The sequence below is a fragment of the Mastigoproctus giganteus genome, chromosome 2 (genome assembly GCF_048544385.1).
Source record: "Mastigoproctus giganteus isolate SK-2022 chromosome 2, ASM4854438v1, whole genome shotgun sequence".
Classification (NCBI taxonomy): Eukaryota; Metazoa; Arthropoda; class Arachnida; order Uropygi; family Thelyphonidae; genus Mastigoproctus; species Mastigoproctus giganteus.
This window is the reverse complement of record NC_143576.1, coordinates 172,254,861-172,272,263: the sequence shown is the minus strand read 5'-3', so window position 1 is coordinate 172,272,263 and position 17,403 is coordinate 172,254,861. Positions and strand designations below refer to the sequence as shown.

The 17,403-nt window shown below is 37.9% G+C and overlaps 1 protein-coding gene across 1 annotated transcript in view; it reads right to left on the bottom strand.

Annotated features, from left to right (window-relative positions):
• Window positions 1–2,472: 2,472 nt before the first annotated feature.
• melt (ventricular zone expressed PH domain-containing protein melted) overlaps window positions 2,473–17,403 on the bottom strand; it is a 283,797-nt gene continuing 268,866 nt past the window's right edge. Inside the window, exon 16 of the mRNA XM_090368782.1 lies at window positions 2,473–2,688. Coding sequence (XP_090224908.1) covers window positions 2,473–2,688 — 216 coding nt within the window. The remainder of the gene's footprint in view (window positions 2,689–17,403) is intronic.

The following is a 17,403-nucleotide window of genomic DNA, read 5'->3' as shown; positions in this document are numbered from 1 at the left end:
ATCAAGAAGCGTGTGCTACGCACTGCTGCTCCTTCCCACCTGGCTACTGAGGCGCCGCACAACCTGCAATCAACCTTCTAACCTGCAATCAACCTTCCTCAACTTGAATTTATGCCCTCTCATGTGTGTAGTCTCAGCAAGTGGAAGAATGCCATTAACATTCAGCTTACTCAATCCATTCAAGGCATTAAACACCTCAATCAGGTGTGTTCCTGCAGGTGCCTAGTCTCGACACACTGCAATTTGCAGAACTGAAGCCTTTCTAGATAAGAACACCTTTTTGTTCCCTTCCCTTGTCTGGCTGCCCTTCTCTGCACCCATTCCAGCAAACCTACATCCTTCCTAAAGTGAGGCCTCCAGGTCTGTAAGATGTGGTCTAACCATGGCATTATACAAAGGGATAATCACCTCCTTATCTCTGCTAGCAAAGTTTCTGTTTATCATTGACAAAATCCTGTGAGCTGTCCTGGTATTAAGTTTAATGATACAAGGGCTACTGAGGCCAAATTGTGTTAGTTCATAGTTCATTTCATATATCTTATAACAATTGAATTATATACATGCATATAGATCAGTACAATTTAAGTATGTTAAGAACTGTCCCGGCAGCATGTCTGAACTGCTCCAAGAATTTCATGTCTGACTGCATGAATCTCAGGTGAGCTGTCCTGTCTGTTGTTGGTATTAAGTTTAATGACTGAGGCCAAATTGTGTCAGTTCATAGTTTATTTCATATATCTTATAACAACTGAATTATATACATGCATATAGGTCAGTACAATTTAAGAGCTTTCCTGGCAGCATGTCTGAACTGCATGAATCTCAGGCGGAGGGAGTAGGGTTCCCTCTGTGAGCTATTCTGGCTTTTTTCTAGCCTGCACAACATGCATACTAGCCTTTGAAACACACGCACAGACAGAATAATGGTGTAATACAGCCTAAATTACTGATGCACCTAAAAACCAAATATATAGGGGTTGCAACCTTTTCTGGGCCTAATTTTTAAATTAAAACAAACATGATTTATATAATGCCTTAAAGCCTATTCTTCAGTAAATTTCTTAATTTTTGTGAAAATACTCTAGGCTTATCTGTCTGTGGTAATGATATGTGTATCTATTTAAATAGATTTGTCAGTACATAAACTTACTAGTTCTAGATACAGGAAAATCCCGAGCAATTTCACGAGATGCCTCTGGATTCTCAAAATGCTAACTGACTGATGTCAAGAGTAATCTCAACCTGCACTTTTATTTTGAGGAACAGTGGTCTAATAACAGCTACTTCAGATCACTATTGGGAAATGCCAAAAACTTTTTTTTTTAATTAAAAGACAGAACATTCCTGTTGGTTGATTATAGTTTAAGCATGATGGAGTGATCACACAAACAATGATTGCTCACCAAATTTGGCAGTGTTTGTAAAGTGATATTTCATGGTTCTCATGTTTAGGCCTGTAATTTCTTCTCACAGAATATGTCAAATCATAAGAGACTTAAAATTATGGATCAACCAAAAAAAGCTAACCTAAGCATTGGATTCTATTGGATGCTTTCTGGGTATTAATAAATGATGTGCTACATTCAGTATTATAAGTGCAAAAATGAAAAAGGTTAAAAAAAAATTTTTTTTCATCTATATGAAATGATAAATATTCAAAAATATATGCATTCAGACCAACTTGTTTTCATATAAATGAGTATTAACAAGGTTTCAAGATAAATGGAATGCCCCATAATTTGGCACTTAATGTCCACATATAAAAGAAAAACGTTTTTACCCAAGGGGGTAGTGATTCAGAAAATACAGTACTGTAGATACATCATACAAAATAAAAGTGTGCAATTTAAAATATTCAAAATGTCAGGTAGGAATACAGCTGTATAAAAAATGTCCAATTTAGTTATTCAACTTTTCCATAAACAAAACAGTTATTAAAAAATCTCTTTATTAAAATAATATTTATTTTTAATACTTTTCTAAACATATTAACTTTTACCTATTCAACAGGACTACAAAAACGACTTCAATGGCTCTAAGGCTTCAAAGGCATTGATGTGATATTTTCATCAGCAGAAAGTCTAATGAAAATGTTTGAGAAGCAGAACCACACAAGTGGAAGACTTTTTTTTTGGCAAACTGCATGCTTTCCTCCAGTTGAGAAATTAATTAGTACAAATATTGCAAAAATAAGTAAAAAAAAAAAAAAAAAAGTGCCTTGATTACTGGGATTCAAACGAACTTTTTCATTTAAACTATTATCACAGTTTTCACAGGTTGATATTAAATAGTAACATTTTAAAAACAAATGTAAATTCCTATCTTGTTCTGAATTCACATTTGTACATATATCCGAAAAGAGTTTGAAGAAATAAGGAATATTTTTACAAAAGCTAGTTCGGTACTATCAGACTTCAACGATGATTAAAAAATTTACAAAAAATTTCTGAGCACTGTGCTGTTATCTGCACTTCAATGAGCAACTTCTTTAGCATGAGAATGAGCCATGGCTATTGATAGACACTGCACCCATTGTTCAGTGTTTTTGCTATCCTTTGCTTTCAAAACAAAAGTTTTCTCATTGGTGAATATCTCAAAAGCCTTTGGAATATTTCTTCCACGGCTACTGATAGCACGTACACTACGAATCTGACTAACTTCAATGGGCTGGATTTCTTTTTCTCCTTTCTGAAAGAAAATATGCATTAGTATTTAGCTTGGACTTAACTATACATTTATAATATGTGGTAAATACCAAAATGGAGAACTTATTATAACATTAAATTTAATTCTTAATTTTATAATTATGACAGGCACCATACTTTAATGATAAGTGCTACACCCATTATTCAGTATTTCAGCTATCCTTTGCTTTTTAAATAAAATTTTTGAAAGCAATGTTTTGGTAACAAGAAATAGGTGAAGTAGAAATCTTTGTGTGGTGGCCGCAAAGTTGTATAAACTTTTAATAATTAATATTATTAACATTACATTATTACTATTACAAGTAATATTCCAAATAGGCTTATTATTTCTCCCTTATTTCTGCATAAATCATTTACATAATTTATTATGAACTACCACTCCTATTATTTTTTCTTTATTCTTTCCACAGACCAAGAGTTACCAGCATGAGTGGCCCTGTGAAAATTCTTTGTCATACTATGTGCATTTCTGGTGTTTTAAAATGTTAATTTAATGATTAGTTATCTCTATAGTAAGGAATGGTCTGAAGAAAGTCTCATTTTATGAGACTTTCTTCAGACCATTCCTTACTATAGAGTTTGTTTGGTAACCAAACAATTTTTATATTAATGACATTCTTATTATATGGTTATAATAATATTGTATGAGGGCTGTTCAATAAAGAATGATTTTTTTTTTCACAACATACCTTTATTAATCATTCATATTTTGATGGTCCTTTTCATAGACCCCATTTGATGAAATGCACTTACTCCAATGTTTCTGCCATTCTTCAAAAACATGGTCAAAGTAATTTTTTGGCATGTGTTTGAGAATCACTTCCGATGTCTTTACAATGTCTTCTGATAACTGGAATGTTTTCCTCGCAGCTCCTTTAACTTTGGAAATAAAAAAACCACAGGGTGCAAGGTCAGGACTTTAGGGTGGATGAGGAACACATTTGACATTAATGCTGGTTAAGTACTTGACAGTATGAGCATTGTGAGGTCTTGTATTGTCATGATGCAGACAGCCAGCCACCCACCCACCCACCTGTGTGCAGTTGTAGTCATTTGCAATGAATGTGATTCCATAAAGTGTGCAGGATAGTCTGTAGTAAGGTACCATAGCAGTCACATGACATGCCAAAACATGCTGGTAAACCATTCCTTGACTGTCAGAAAAAGAGATGACCATAACCTTTCCTGCAGAAGCCAAAACTTTTGCTTTTTTCCTTGTTGGTAATGATGTAGACTTCCAAATCGAGTTTTATTGCTCACTCTCAGGGATGACATGATGAAGCCGGGTTTCATTGGCTGTTATTACCTTGTGCAGAACCTGGCCATCTTCAGTAACCATCCATTGCAGCTCCTGACATGCAAACTTGCTGTTGCTCAAATGTGAGTAGTCTTGGAACCCAGCATGCACAAACATGTGTCATATACAAATAGTCATCTTGAGCTCCAACCACTGCCATCACCTCCCCTGTGGTGACGGCAGTGGTTGGAGCTCAAGGATCGGCGATTTTTGTGATTGAATCATGTCCATCTTTAAACATTTTAAATCACCTGTGAGCAGAGTTATATGGAAGTAGATTCACAATAAGTCTCTTTTAACAGTTCATACAGCTGATGTTTTCCTGAGACGGAAACAAAATTTGAGAGCAGCAAAATATTCCTTGCGTGTCACATCCATTGTTACGTAGGGGAAACTGAACAGGCATAAATTTGACTGACTGGCAAAGTCACACTGTGCACATGAGTCAAAAATTGCGCAGTTGCTATGTAATGTAGCTTAGTTTGGTATTAAATTCTGCAGCTCAGCTAGAAGTAGCAAGCAGTACAGTTGTTCATGAAAAATTATGAACATTCTTTATTGAACAGCCATTGTAAAATAGTGAAGAAGAAAGCAAAATCTTCACACAGTGTGAAGGAATGAGCTGTGTGTAGCCTGCAGGTTGAACCACCACTGGTGTGGTATTTCCACATCTCACAGTTGCAAATGCTCTTCAACAGTCATATTAGTTGCAGAATACTGTTCTGGTATATTCTAGCTGGAAGACTTTTTAAAAAAAATTTCCAGATTAAGATTTCTAAATGTTATGCAAGATATGTAAAATAGTGAAGAAGAAAGCAAAACCTTCACACTGTGAATCAGTTTGGCTGTTGCAAAATCCTCAGAATTCTTGGGGACTTTGCAGAAATCAAAAGAGCAGCACAAATTAAAACTTTATTGCTGCTGCATTAGTACTAAACTTGTTGAGAATGCATATTTATGTACCAGAACCTGGAAGGAACAAGTTCATACAAACATATTAATTTGAACTAGTTCCTTCTAGGTTAATTTCAAGATGGAATGCAATACATTTTTACAAATAATTACAGTATTTTGGAACTAATTTCCTTTCATAATAAATACAAAGGGGAGGGAAGTGCTAATAATTCTTGGCCTGACACGTTTCAATTTTTTTCCTTTTTTTTTTTTTTTTTTGACAAATGGATGTTAAATTATGAAAGAGCATATCTTTTGAAGTCAAGTCTCTGCTGTTTCCTGAATCCTATAGAGAATTGTTGGCATCGTGTGGAATCTGCAGTTGCCTCAAAGACCTTTCGTGAACTTCAGGAAGCCATAATATGTGTTTGACACCACGAACTATCAGTTCATGGTTCCAAACATGGTCAAATTATCTTCAGAAATGGAACTTGTCAATGCCTCGACGGTGTGATGTTATCAGGGCCAGAGGCGGTTCAACTAAATATTAGTTTGCACCTGGTGAACTTTTCATTTAAAACAATAGCCATAACTTGTTCAAGATTTAGGCCTAAATGGATATCAGGTGAACTAATTAGACATGTGGCAGAGAAGAAAAATGCATGGGATTCACATAAATTAACAGGTGACATTGAAGCCTATGATAGATATAAGCTGGTCTGTAACCAAGTCACAAAGGAGGTTAGGCAGACAAAGGCAGATTACGAAAAATCTTTGGCAAAGGTTGCAAAGAAAAACAGCAAAGAGTTCTTTCTTTATGTAAACTCTAGAAGGAAGGAAGGAAGGTGATGAACCAGATTGGTCCACTTCATATCGATGGTTCAACTGTTGATGATCCTGCTCAGGTAGCTAACAAATTAAATGAATATTTTGCATCTACATTCACATATGAGGAGTTATTCAGGGAGGAGAAGGCCAGATGTGTATTAAACTCTTGCAGTAAGCTAGATAATCTTGTAATAACTAAGAGTAAAGTGGAGGATAAATTGTTGAAGATAAACATAGGAAAGGCACCTGAGATGGATGGAATCTATCCAGTTATAGTAAAGGAGGCAGCAAAGGAAGTAAGCAAACCCTTAGCCATAATTATAAGAGCTTCCTTGGACCCAGGAGAGGTACCCATGGACTGGAGATGTGCAAATGTGACCCCAATCCAAAAAGGAGAATCAAAGGGAGACACAGATAATTACAGACCTGTTAGTTTAACTTCTGTTCCAGGGAAATTAATGGAGGCACTGGTTAAAGAAGCATTACAGGATCATCTAGACAAGACTTCAATTATAGCTCGGACACAGCATGGGTTTGTTAAGGGGCAGTCTTGTCTAACCAATTTGATTGGATACTATGATGTGGTCACAAAGGAACTGGATGCAAAGAATAATTTTGATATCATATATTTGGATATTAGAAAGGCTTTTGATACTGTTGCACATGGAAGCTGCTGCACAAATTGGAGCAGTGTGGCATTGGAGGCAAATTGCTGCTATGGATAAAGGGAAGGTTGAGTGGGAGAAGACAGAGTGGTAATCAATGGACTAATTCTTCATGGACTAATGTTATTAGTGGAGTCCCCCAGGGTTCAGTGTTGGGTCCAATGTTGTTTTTTTTGTATTTATTAATGATATTGATGATGGTATATCAGGCTTAATGTCCGAGTTTTCAGATGATACGAAGGTCGGCAGGGTTGTTAATGACACTAATAACAGTACACTTCTGCAACAGGATCTAGAAAAGTTGAGCAGGTGGGCTGAGAGGTGGCAACTGAAGTCTATCGTTGACAAATGTAAAGTACTACATACGGGAAGCAGTAAACTCAGAGTAAGAATCAATTGTGTGGTACTACACTGACAGTGGTAGAGAGTGAAAAGGACCTGGGGGTAATTGCGCAGGCAGATATGAAGTTTTGTGGGCAGTGCAGATGGTCTGCAAAAGAAGCTCATGGTGTCTTGTTAATGATATACATGAATTTTTCTAGCAGGGATAAGGAGGTGATTATTCCCTTGTATAAGGCAATAGTCATGCCACACTTTGAATACTGTATACAGGTCTGGAGGCCTCATTTTAAGAAGGATGTAGAGGTGCTTGAATGAGTACAGAGAAGGGCAAAAAGATTAGTGAATGGAACCAATGGAATGCTCTTACGAAGAAAGGCTTAAGTTTTGCAAAGTTTCTGGAGTCTAGGCACCTGCGAGGTGATCTGATTGAGGTGTATAAAGCCTTGAATGGTTTGACATGCGCAATGCTGATGAAATTCTTCCTCTTGCTCAGAATAATCGCCTGAGAGGGCATAAATTCAAACTGAGGAAAGACAGTTGTAGGATAGATGTGCGGAATGCCTTTAGCTAGTGGTTGGTTGATTGCTGGAACAAACTTCCATCTGTCATTGTAGAAGTTGATAGCTTAAATAGATTCAAGGCAGAATTAGACAAACATTCAGAGTGAGTGGATGGGTGAAATGAGAAGGGTGTGTGTGTTTTTTTTTTTTTTTTTTTTTTTGGCTGATGCTATATAAACTTGCTTTCTTGCATCATGTGCCTTTGCTCATGATAATGCTAATGCTTCCTGGCCAGCTAAGAGTTGTAATGGACCATTCTTCCAACCATCTTTTCACCTGTAACAAATGTACAGGTGAAAAGATGTTCGACAGTAATGTTCCTGTACATTACTGTCGAACCTCTAATGTAGAAATGAAGCTAAAGTAACTACAGAAGTGCTTACTTACTCGTTTTGCCTGATGACAAGGAGCACAGTCGTCCTGAAAGATGCAGTTACTTGGCAGGTTGAAATGGTCTCTAATGGTTGGCAGCAATTTACCTTCCAATATAGCCAGGTATCCATTTGCATTTACAGAACCTTTTATAAACTGCAGGTGACCTACTCCATGATACGAAATGAAATCCCATATCATTTGGCTGGTAGGGAATGTCACTGTAGGCACCATACAGTCTGGATGGTATTCTTCACCACATCTACGGCAAATTGTTTGTTTGTTTTCCATCAGAGCCATGCAGGTTGAATTTCTTCTCATCTGAGAAAATAACTGACTTCCACTTCTTGGGGGGGGGGGTCCCATATGACATACTCCTTACACCAAATTAATTGTGCCTTTTTCATTTTTTGTGTGAGGAGGGGCTTCTTCTTAGGACAACGGGCTACAAGTCCATTTTTGAAGAGGCATCTTCTGACTGTTATACTGCACTTGCTACCACTCCTGTATGTTCTTCCCATTCTCTTTTCAGCTCAGAAAGCTTTAAGGTTTTTAAGGCTTAAGCGTTTCAAAACCTGGTCCTGTTTTGACGTAGAGACTCGTTTGTGTCTGGTTCCTTTTTTCCTATCAGCAGAACCAGTATTCTTGAGTTTGGAAAGAAATCTACTCACTGTCGACTGATTACAAGACACTCTGTAAGCAATATGACAGGAAGAACATCCTTCCTCATGTAAAGCAACAATAGCACTCTTTCTTCATGATGTCAACTGCAAGTAACTTGCCATCCTGACACAAGCAAGGAATGACTGCAACTATTGTAGAGCATGATTATATAGCTGAAAGTAACAGCTTGGTTTGGTTTTTTTTTTTTTTTTTTAAGAAGCATTAGCAACTAAGGCCATATTGCTCTGGGATATGTGGTGGTCATTCCCTGACCTTTCCGCATCCTCCGTATTTGGTGGTGACGGGCTCGAACCCCGGTTTAATCAAGAAGCGTGTGCTACGCACTGCTGCTGCTCCTTCCCACCTGGCTACGGAGGCGCCACTGAAAGTAACAGCTGATGCAATATTATGTCATTACCTACGTGCGTAAATCTTATCTGATGCAATCTGTAAGAAATATTGCCATATACTTACGTTATTCGAATGACAATTAGAATTTTAAGGAGTGATGCACTTTGTATGGGGTAACATTCCTTATAGTCACTAGGTTCTTTCTACTATTAATGTAGTAATCTAGAGCTATAATCCTTTATAGATTTCATTCTCTTTAACACCTCTTTATTTAACTTTATATATATATATATATATATTTAAAAACGTAAAATTCATAGCATAACCAATGCATAGCATTATTACTGCATTAGGTATATTAGTTTAGTGTAGTATTTTAAATTATATTGAATTTGATTGTTGGAAATGATGCCTCAGACCAGAGAAAAGAGCTCAAGGTAGTGAGTGCTATGGCTCGGGAGGTGGGGGGAGGGAATGTTCCATACATGTCTGGAAGCATAATTTTAGATCTGTTGGAACAGATGACAAGAGCAACAAGATTGGTCAGGAGCACAAAAGGGTACTTTCACGACGAGCGACTTTAGTTCTGCAAATTAGGTTGCTGTGAGTTGACCTGATTAAAGTGTTTAAGGACATTTACTTTATTAAACTTTATTTAGTTTATTTTATTTAGTTTACTCTTCATACAGATAGAGTAAACTAAATGTTGATATCATCCTTACTCTTTTCAGATGATACATAATAATGGAATGTATTAACTTAAACTGAAAAAGGAAAAAAGGATTGTTGCAGGATAGATGCATAGATGCGAAAAAATTCTTTCAAATTGAGAGAGACTGTTGGAAGAAATTTCCATCTGGTGTTGTGGAAGTGAGTAGTTTGAATAAATTTAAGGAATGATTTGAAACAAGCTTATTCAGCATTAAACATGCTAAATAAGCTTGTTTCCTTGCATCATATACCACTACTAAAACTAATAGTATTTGGTTACATAGGTACTGATTTTTTTTCACCACACTATTTAGAGCCGCCTGACATAACTGCAAACGAACAATGACTATTCATTCCCCCTGGTAAAAGAAATATGAGAAAATGATGCTCATATGCATCCCCCACTTTTATAATATGGTTCAACACAAATCTCTTAATGAGCTCCTGATGTTGGCAAGAGAAATGAATCAGCTGCTGTTTTTCTAATGGAAACTCAATTACTGATTTCTTCAACCACAACTCCTCACGTATTGATGGTTTGACTGTTGATGATCCTGCTCAGATAGCTGATAATCTGAATGAGTATTTTGCATCTACATTCACACATGAGGAGTTATTCAGGGAAGAAAATATCAGAAGTTTATCAAACTGTAACAGGGTACTTAATGATTTTGAAATAACTCAGAGCAAAGTGGAGGAGAAATTGTTGAAGTTGAACATAAGAAAGGCACCTGAGGTGGATGGGATCTATTACTGGATAGATCCCAGTTATATTAAAAGAGGCGGCAAAGGAAGTAAGTAAGCAAATCCTTAGCCATAATTATGAGAGCATCCTCAGACTCAGGGGAAGTCCCCATGGACTGGATACGTGCAAATGTTGTTGTTGTTGTTATTTGGTTTTTAGGAGCATTAGCAACTAAGGCCATATTGCTCCGGGATATACGGTGGTCATTCCCTGACCTTTCTGCATCCTCCGTATTTGGTGGTGACGGGCTCGAACCCCGGTCTAATCAAGAAGTGTGTGCTATGCACTGCTGCTGCTGCTCCTTCCCACCTGGCTATGGAGGCGCCCCGTGCAAATGTATCCCCAATTCACAAAGGAGGATCTAAGAGTGACATGACTAATTATAGAGTTAGTTTAATTTCTGTTCTGGGGAAAATAATGGAGTCACTAGTTAAAGATGCATTGCAGGATCATCTAGACAAGACTGTAGTAATAATTCAGACATAGCATGGGTTTGTTAAGGGAAAGTCTCGTCTGACAGATTTGATTGGATAATATGATGTGGCTACAAAGGAATTGGATGCAAAAAATTATTTTGACATCATGTACTTGGATTTCAGTATAGCTTTTCAAAATGTTGTGTATGGAAGAACTGTACAAATTGGAGAAGTATGGTATTAAGGATAAGTTGCTACAATGGATAAAAGGGTGGTTAAGGGGGAGAAGACAGAGAGTGATAATCAATGGACACTGCTCTTCAAGGACTAAACTCGTCAAGGACTTCAAGGACTATTAGTGGAGTCCCCCAGGGTTCGATGTTGGACCCACTGTTGTTTTGTATACTCATCAATCATATTGATGAAGGTATATCAGGCTTAATGGTGAAGTTTGTAGATGATACAAAGGTTGGTAGGGTTGTTAATGACAGTTCCACTGCAACAGCATCTAGAAAATTTGGGTAGATCGGCTGAGAAGTGGTTGTTGTTGTTATTTGGTTTTTAGGAGCATTAGCAACTAAGGCCATATTGCTCCGGGATATGCGGTGGTCATTCCCTGACCTTTCCGCATCCTCCGTATTTGGTAGTGATGGGCTCAAACCCCGGTCTAATCAAGAAGCGTGTGCTACACGCACTGCTGCTCCTTCCCACCTGGCTACAGAGGCGCCTGAGAAGTGGTAACTGAAGTTTAAATTAATAATTGCAAAGTACTGCATATGGGTAGAAGTAACCACAGAGAAATGTACCAACTGTGTGGTACTAAACTTACGGTGGCAGAAAATGAAAAAGATCTGGGAGCAATTGTGCAGTCAGACATGAAGTTTTCTAAGCAATGCAGAAAGGCTGCCAGTGCAGGTCATGGGGTATTGTCAATGATATATAGGAATTTTGCTAGTAGGGAAAAGGAGGTGATTATCCATTTGTATAAGGCAATGAACTTCTGGCACTCCTTTCATTGAATAACTCCTCATGTGTGAATGTAGATGGGCTCAAACCCTGGTCTAATCAAGAAGAGTGTGCTACACGCACTGCTGCTCCTTCCCACCTGGCTACAGAGGCGCCTGAGAAGTGGTAACTGAAGTTTAAATTAATAATTGCAAAGTACTGCATATGGGTAGAAGTAACCACAGAGAAATGTACAACTGTGTGGTACTAAACTTATGGTGGTAGAAAATGAAAAAGATCTGGGAGTAATTGTGCAGTCAGACATGAAGTTTTCTAAGCGATGCAGAAAGGCTGCCAGTACAGGTCATGGGGTATTGTCAATGATATATAGGAATTTTGCTAGTAGGGAAAAGGAGGTGATTATCCATTTGTATAAGGCAATGAACTTCTAGCACTTCTTTCATTGAATAACTCCTCATGTGTGAACGTAGATGCAAAATACTCGTTCAGTTTATCAGCTACTTGAGCACGATCATCAATAGTCGAACCATCTATGTTAAGTGGACCAATCTGATTTATCCCCTTCCTTCCAGAGTTTACATAAGTAAAGAACTCTTTGCTGTTCTTCTTCGCATCCTTTGCCAAAGATTTCTCATAATCTGCCTTTGCCTGCCTAATCTCCTTTGTTACTTGATTACAGACTAGCTTATATCTGTCGTAGGCTTCTGTGTCGCCTGATAATTTATATGCATCCCATGCATTTTTCTTCACTGCCATGAGCCTCATTAATTGATCTGACCTTCATTTAGGCCTAAACCCTGAACAGTATTTCTTAGTTGGTATGAAAAGCATAGTAGCCTTGAAGATTAAGTCCCTGAAGGCTTCCCATTTAGAATTCACCGGTTGATTCTACTCTAGAATTTAAAAACTGTCTGAAACCTCTGTAGTCACCTTTATGAAAACAAAAACCGTTCCCTTTACCCTTGATCATAGTTACATCTTTAAGTAAATCTCACATCAGTACACTGTGATCACTGCCACCTAGCGGTTCCTTTATCTGCAAATTCCTAATGCATACGTTATCACTGATGGTAATCAGATCAAGGGTATTACTCTCTTTGGCTGCCCCTCGAACATATTTATCAGTTTATCCACTACCTGAGGAGGATATAGTCTAGGCCTAAACTTTGAATAACATTTCTTAGTTGGTATGAAAAGCATAGTATTCTCCAAGGTTAAGTCCCTGAATTCACCACTGGTAATATCATCAGTTGATCCCACTCTAGTCACCTTTACAAAAGCAAAAACTTCCCTTTACCCTTGATGGTAGTTACATCTTTAAGTAAATCCCATATCATACTGAGTCCCATTGAGCCTCACATCATCCCATAGCATATTGAGTAGTGCACTAAGGCATCCTATTAACATGCAGTAAACTCAGAAACAAAACAAGTTTGCAAAATGGCATCATCATCCTGATCCCCTTTGCACTATAGAATTCACATTTCACCATATTCCATATTAAAAAAATATATATTAAAAATTAATTTGAGAACTAATTAAATTGGGATCAATGGGATTCAAAAGGAATTAAACTAATTGGACATTAAATTAATTACAAAATACATATTTCATTCTAGTGTGGCAATATTAACTGTTACTAAAAGTACAAAATGAAAGGCTGGCATCTGGCCAGGCACTTCACTAAGAAATAATGTTACAGCAAGGATTTCTTTACTTATATAAACGCTAAAGAAGAAGAAGGGGATGAATCTGATTGGTCCACTTGATATCGATGGTTCGACTGTTGATGATCCTGCTCAGATAGCAAACAAACCGAATGAGTATTTTGCATCTACATTCACACATAAGGAGTTATTAAGGATTGAAAATGGCAGAAGGTTATCAAATTGTAGCAGGATGCTTAATGATTTTGTAATAACTGAGAGCAAAGTGGAGGAGAAATTGTTGAAGTTAAACATAAGAAAGGCACCTGTGGTGGATGGGATCAATCCAGTTATATTAAAGGAGGCGGCAAAGCAACTAAGCAAACCCTTAGCCATAACTATGAGAGCATCCTTGGACTCAGGGGAGGTCCCCACAGACTGGAGATGTGCAAATGTATCTCCAATTCACAAAGGGGGATCGATGGGTGACACGAGTAATTACAGACCAGTTAGTTTAACCTCTGTTCCGGGTAAAATAATGGAGTCACTGGTTAAAGATGCACAGTAGGATCATCTAGACAAGACTGCAGCAATAATTCAGACACAGCATGGGTTTGTTAAGGGAAAGTCTTGTCTGACAAATTTGATAGGATATTATGATGTGGTTACAAAGGAACTGGACGCAAAAAATAATTTTGATATCATATATTTGGATTTCAGGAAAGCTTTTGACACTGTTGTGCATGGAAGACTATTGTACAAATTGGAGCAGAATGGCATTAAGGGTAAGTTGCTACAATGGATAAAAGGATGGTTGAGTGGGAGAAGACAGAGGGTGGTAATTAATGGGTGCTGCTCTTCGTGGACTAATGTTATTAGTGGAGTCCCACAGGGTTCGGTTTTGGGTCCACTGTTGTTTTGTATATTTATCAATGATATTGATGAAGGTATATCAGGCTTAGTGTCAAAGTTTGCAGATGATACAAAGGTTGGCAGGGTTGTTAATGACAGTAATGGCAGTGTGCTACTGCAACAGGATCTAGATAATTTGGGCAGATGGGCTAAGAAGTGACAACTGAAGTTTAACCTTGACAAATGCATATGGGTAGAAGTAACCCCAGAGAAACGTACCAACTGTGTGGTACTACACTTAAGGTGGTAGAAAATGAAAAAGACCTGGGAGTAATTGTGCAGTCAGATATGAAGTTTTCTGAGCAATGCAGACAGGCTGCCAGAGCAGGTCATGGGATTTTGTCAATGATATATAGGAATTTTGCTAGCAGGGAGAAGGAGGTGATTGTCCCTCTGTATAAGGCAATGGTCAGGCCGCACCATGAGTACTGCATACAGGTCTGGAGGCCTCATTTTAGGAAAGATGTAGATTTGCTTGAGCGTGTAGAAGGGCAACAAGATTGGTGAGGGAAATGAAGGGATCCTCTTACCAAGAAAGGCTTAAGTTCTGCAAATTGCAGTGGCTGGAGACTAGGTACCTGCGCGGTGATCTGATTGAGGTGTATAAGGCCTTGAATGGGTTGAGCACGCTGAATTCTGATGGGATCCTTCCACTTGTTCAGATTACGAACCTAAGGGAGCATAAATTCAAATTAAGAAAAGACAGATGTAGAATAGATGTGCGGAAATTTGCCTTTAACCAGCGGGTGGTTAATTGCTGGAACCAACTTCCATCTGTCGTTGTGGAAGTTGATAAGTTAAATAAATTTAAGGAGGAACTGGACAGGCATTTGGAGGGAATGGTGTGATTTTTTTTTTTTTTTTTTTTTGGCCTATGCTGTATAAGCTCATACACTTGCTGTCTTGCATCACATGCCACTACTACTACTACTACTACTGCTGTTAATAGGACTGTTCCATTTTTTATTGTGACATACTTGATTGTATGCACAATTATTAAAACAAAGGCATCAGTACTGCACACTTCTTCTCTGGTGATGGTCTATGAAAGTTGTTTTTTTTTTTTGTATTATTCTCATCTTCAGTGTCTCTCTAGTATGCTTACCAGCAACAGCCCTGGGCATTCTCTTCCATCCCAGGCATTTTAGCTTTAAACTCTAACATTCTGCACATCATACCAAATTATGATTTAGACATAATGCAATTCACACCCTTTGCACCAGACGTTCTATTAACGTGCAGTAAACTCAGAAACAAAACAAAACAAGCTTGCAAACTGGCATCATCATTATAACTTCTTATATTGTGAAATCGTCACAACAAGTTGCCTGGCAATGCACCTTCAAATAAGCAATGCTTTCCAAATAGAGATGGCTACTTTTGCTCTTCTGAATAGAGTGCCACCAACCAGATGGCACTATTTTGGGAATAGTTTTTCCCTTTTCAATGGGACCCTGAGTTTGAAGTAGACAAACCCATAAGTGAAATATTTTTGCAAAAATCAGCCACTCACCAAAGAAGGAACAATTATTCCCAAAATGTAACCTGTGGGTGCTCTACTGTGAATAAGCAACAATAGCTTTCTGTGTTTGGGAAGTGTTGCTATTTTGAAAGTAGAAGGCTAGGCAACTGATTGTGAAGGATTCCACAATATGGGATGCTACGGTAATAATGCTGTTTTGCTTCTTTTAGTTTATTGCATGTTAAAATGATGCCTTAGAGTGCTACTCAATATGCATCAAAAGTAGTAGAAGAATGCTGTCATCATTGTTCTTTGGTAGTTTGTTGGTTAGGACAAAAGTTGAGTGCTAGGTGGAGGTTAGGTTTATCTGGGACAACAGGAGGTAATTTCGGCATTTGTGACATTAGATGAAAGTTTATGTTGGAAAGAAAGTTTTAAGTTCCATCTGACGGTAGCAATAGGAGAACAATAAAGACAAGCTAATGAATAACACAGAATTTGTTAAAGGGATTTTGGACCAAAGGTAATCAATTGGGTGGTCTAATTGAAGACTAAACTAGGTTGAGTTAACTCTTCAAGGACATTAACTTGGAGAATATGGGAAGGGATAATGTGGCTTTTCACTAATAGCAGACAGCCACCAAATCTTTCTATAGTAGTGCAGAATAATGCTAGTAGTTCACCATCAATGAAGACCATCATAGATGTGCGGAAATTTGCCTTTAGCCAGCGGGTGGTTAATTGCTGGAACAAACTTCCATCTGTCGTTGTGGAAGTTGATAGGTTGAATAAATTTAAGGAGGAACTGGACAGGCATTTGGAGGGAATGGTGTGATTTTTTTTTTTTTTTTTTGGCTGATGCTGCATAAGCTCATACATTTGCTTTCTTGCATCACATGGCACTACTACTACTACTACTAAGACTATCAAGAATAGATAGTCAGTAATCACAGAATAAGATGATTTCATTTGGGTTGTAACACTCACTTTAGTGTATAACAAAAAAAGAGCTAAGGTAATTCGCAAAGGGGGAATCAAAGGGTGACATGAGTAATTACAGACCTATTAGTTTTAATTTCTGTTCCGGGGAAATTAATGGAGGCACTGGTTAAAGAAGCACTGAAGGATCACTTAGACAAGACTGTAGTTATAATTCAGACACAGTATGGGTTTGTTAAGGGGAAGTCATGTCTGACCAAGGATTTCTCGTCATCTGCCTTTGCCTGTCTAACCTCTTTTGTGACTTGATTACAGACCAGCTTATATACCATAGGCTTCTGTGTCACCTGATAATCTGTATGCATCCCATGCATTTTTCTTCTGTTCCATGAGTCTCATTAGTAGGGAATAATATTGACATTGTTTATTTGGATTCAGCAAAGCATTTGACTCAGTCCAACATGAGTGGTTACTTTATAAACTGGAACAGGTTAGAATCACAGGGAAAATCCTTAGACGAATAGCTGGATGGCTTCAAGTCAGGAGGCAGAGGGTTGTGATAAATGGTTATTCCTCAGATTGGGTTGATGTAAGAAGTGGGGTTCCCCAAGCATCAGTATTAGGGCCACTGTTGTTTTTGATTTTCATAAATGACATAGATGAAGGGATAGAGGGCATGATGTCTAAATTTGCAGATAGTATAAAGATTGGTAGAGTAGTTAATAATCACCGCCAAGCAGAGCTTCTTCAGAGTGACCTAGATAGACTTCAGGGATGGTCAGAAAAATGGCAGTTTTGCTGTAATCCAGCAGTGTAAGGTATTAACACCTGGGCAACAGAAACCCCAAAATAACTTACACACTTGGTGGAGCTGAACTAAAGGCGGTAGTGGAGGAAAGGGACTTGGGATACAATCAAACATGAAGTTC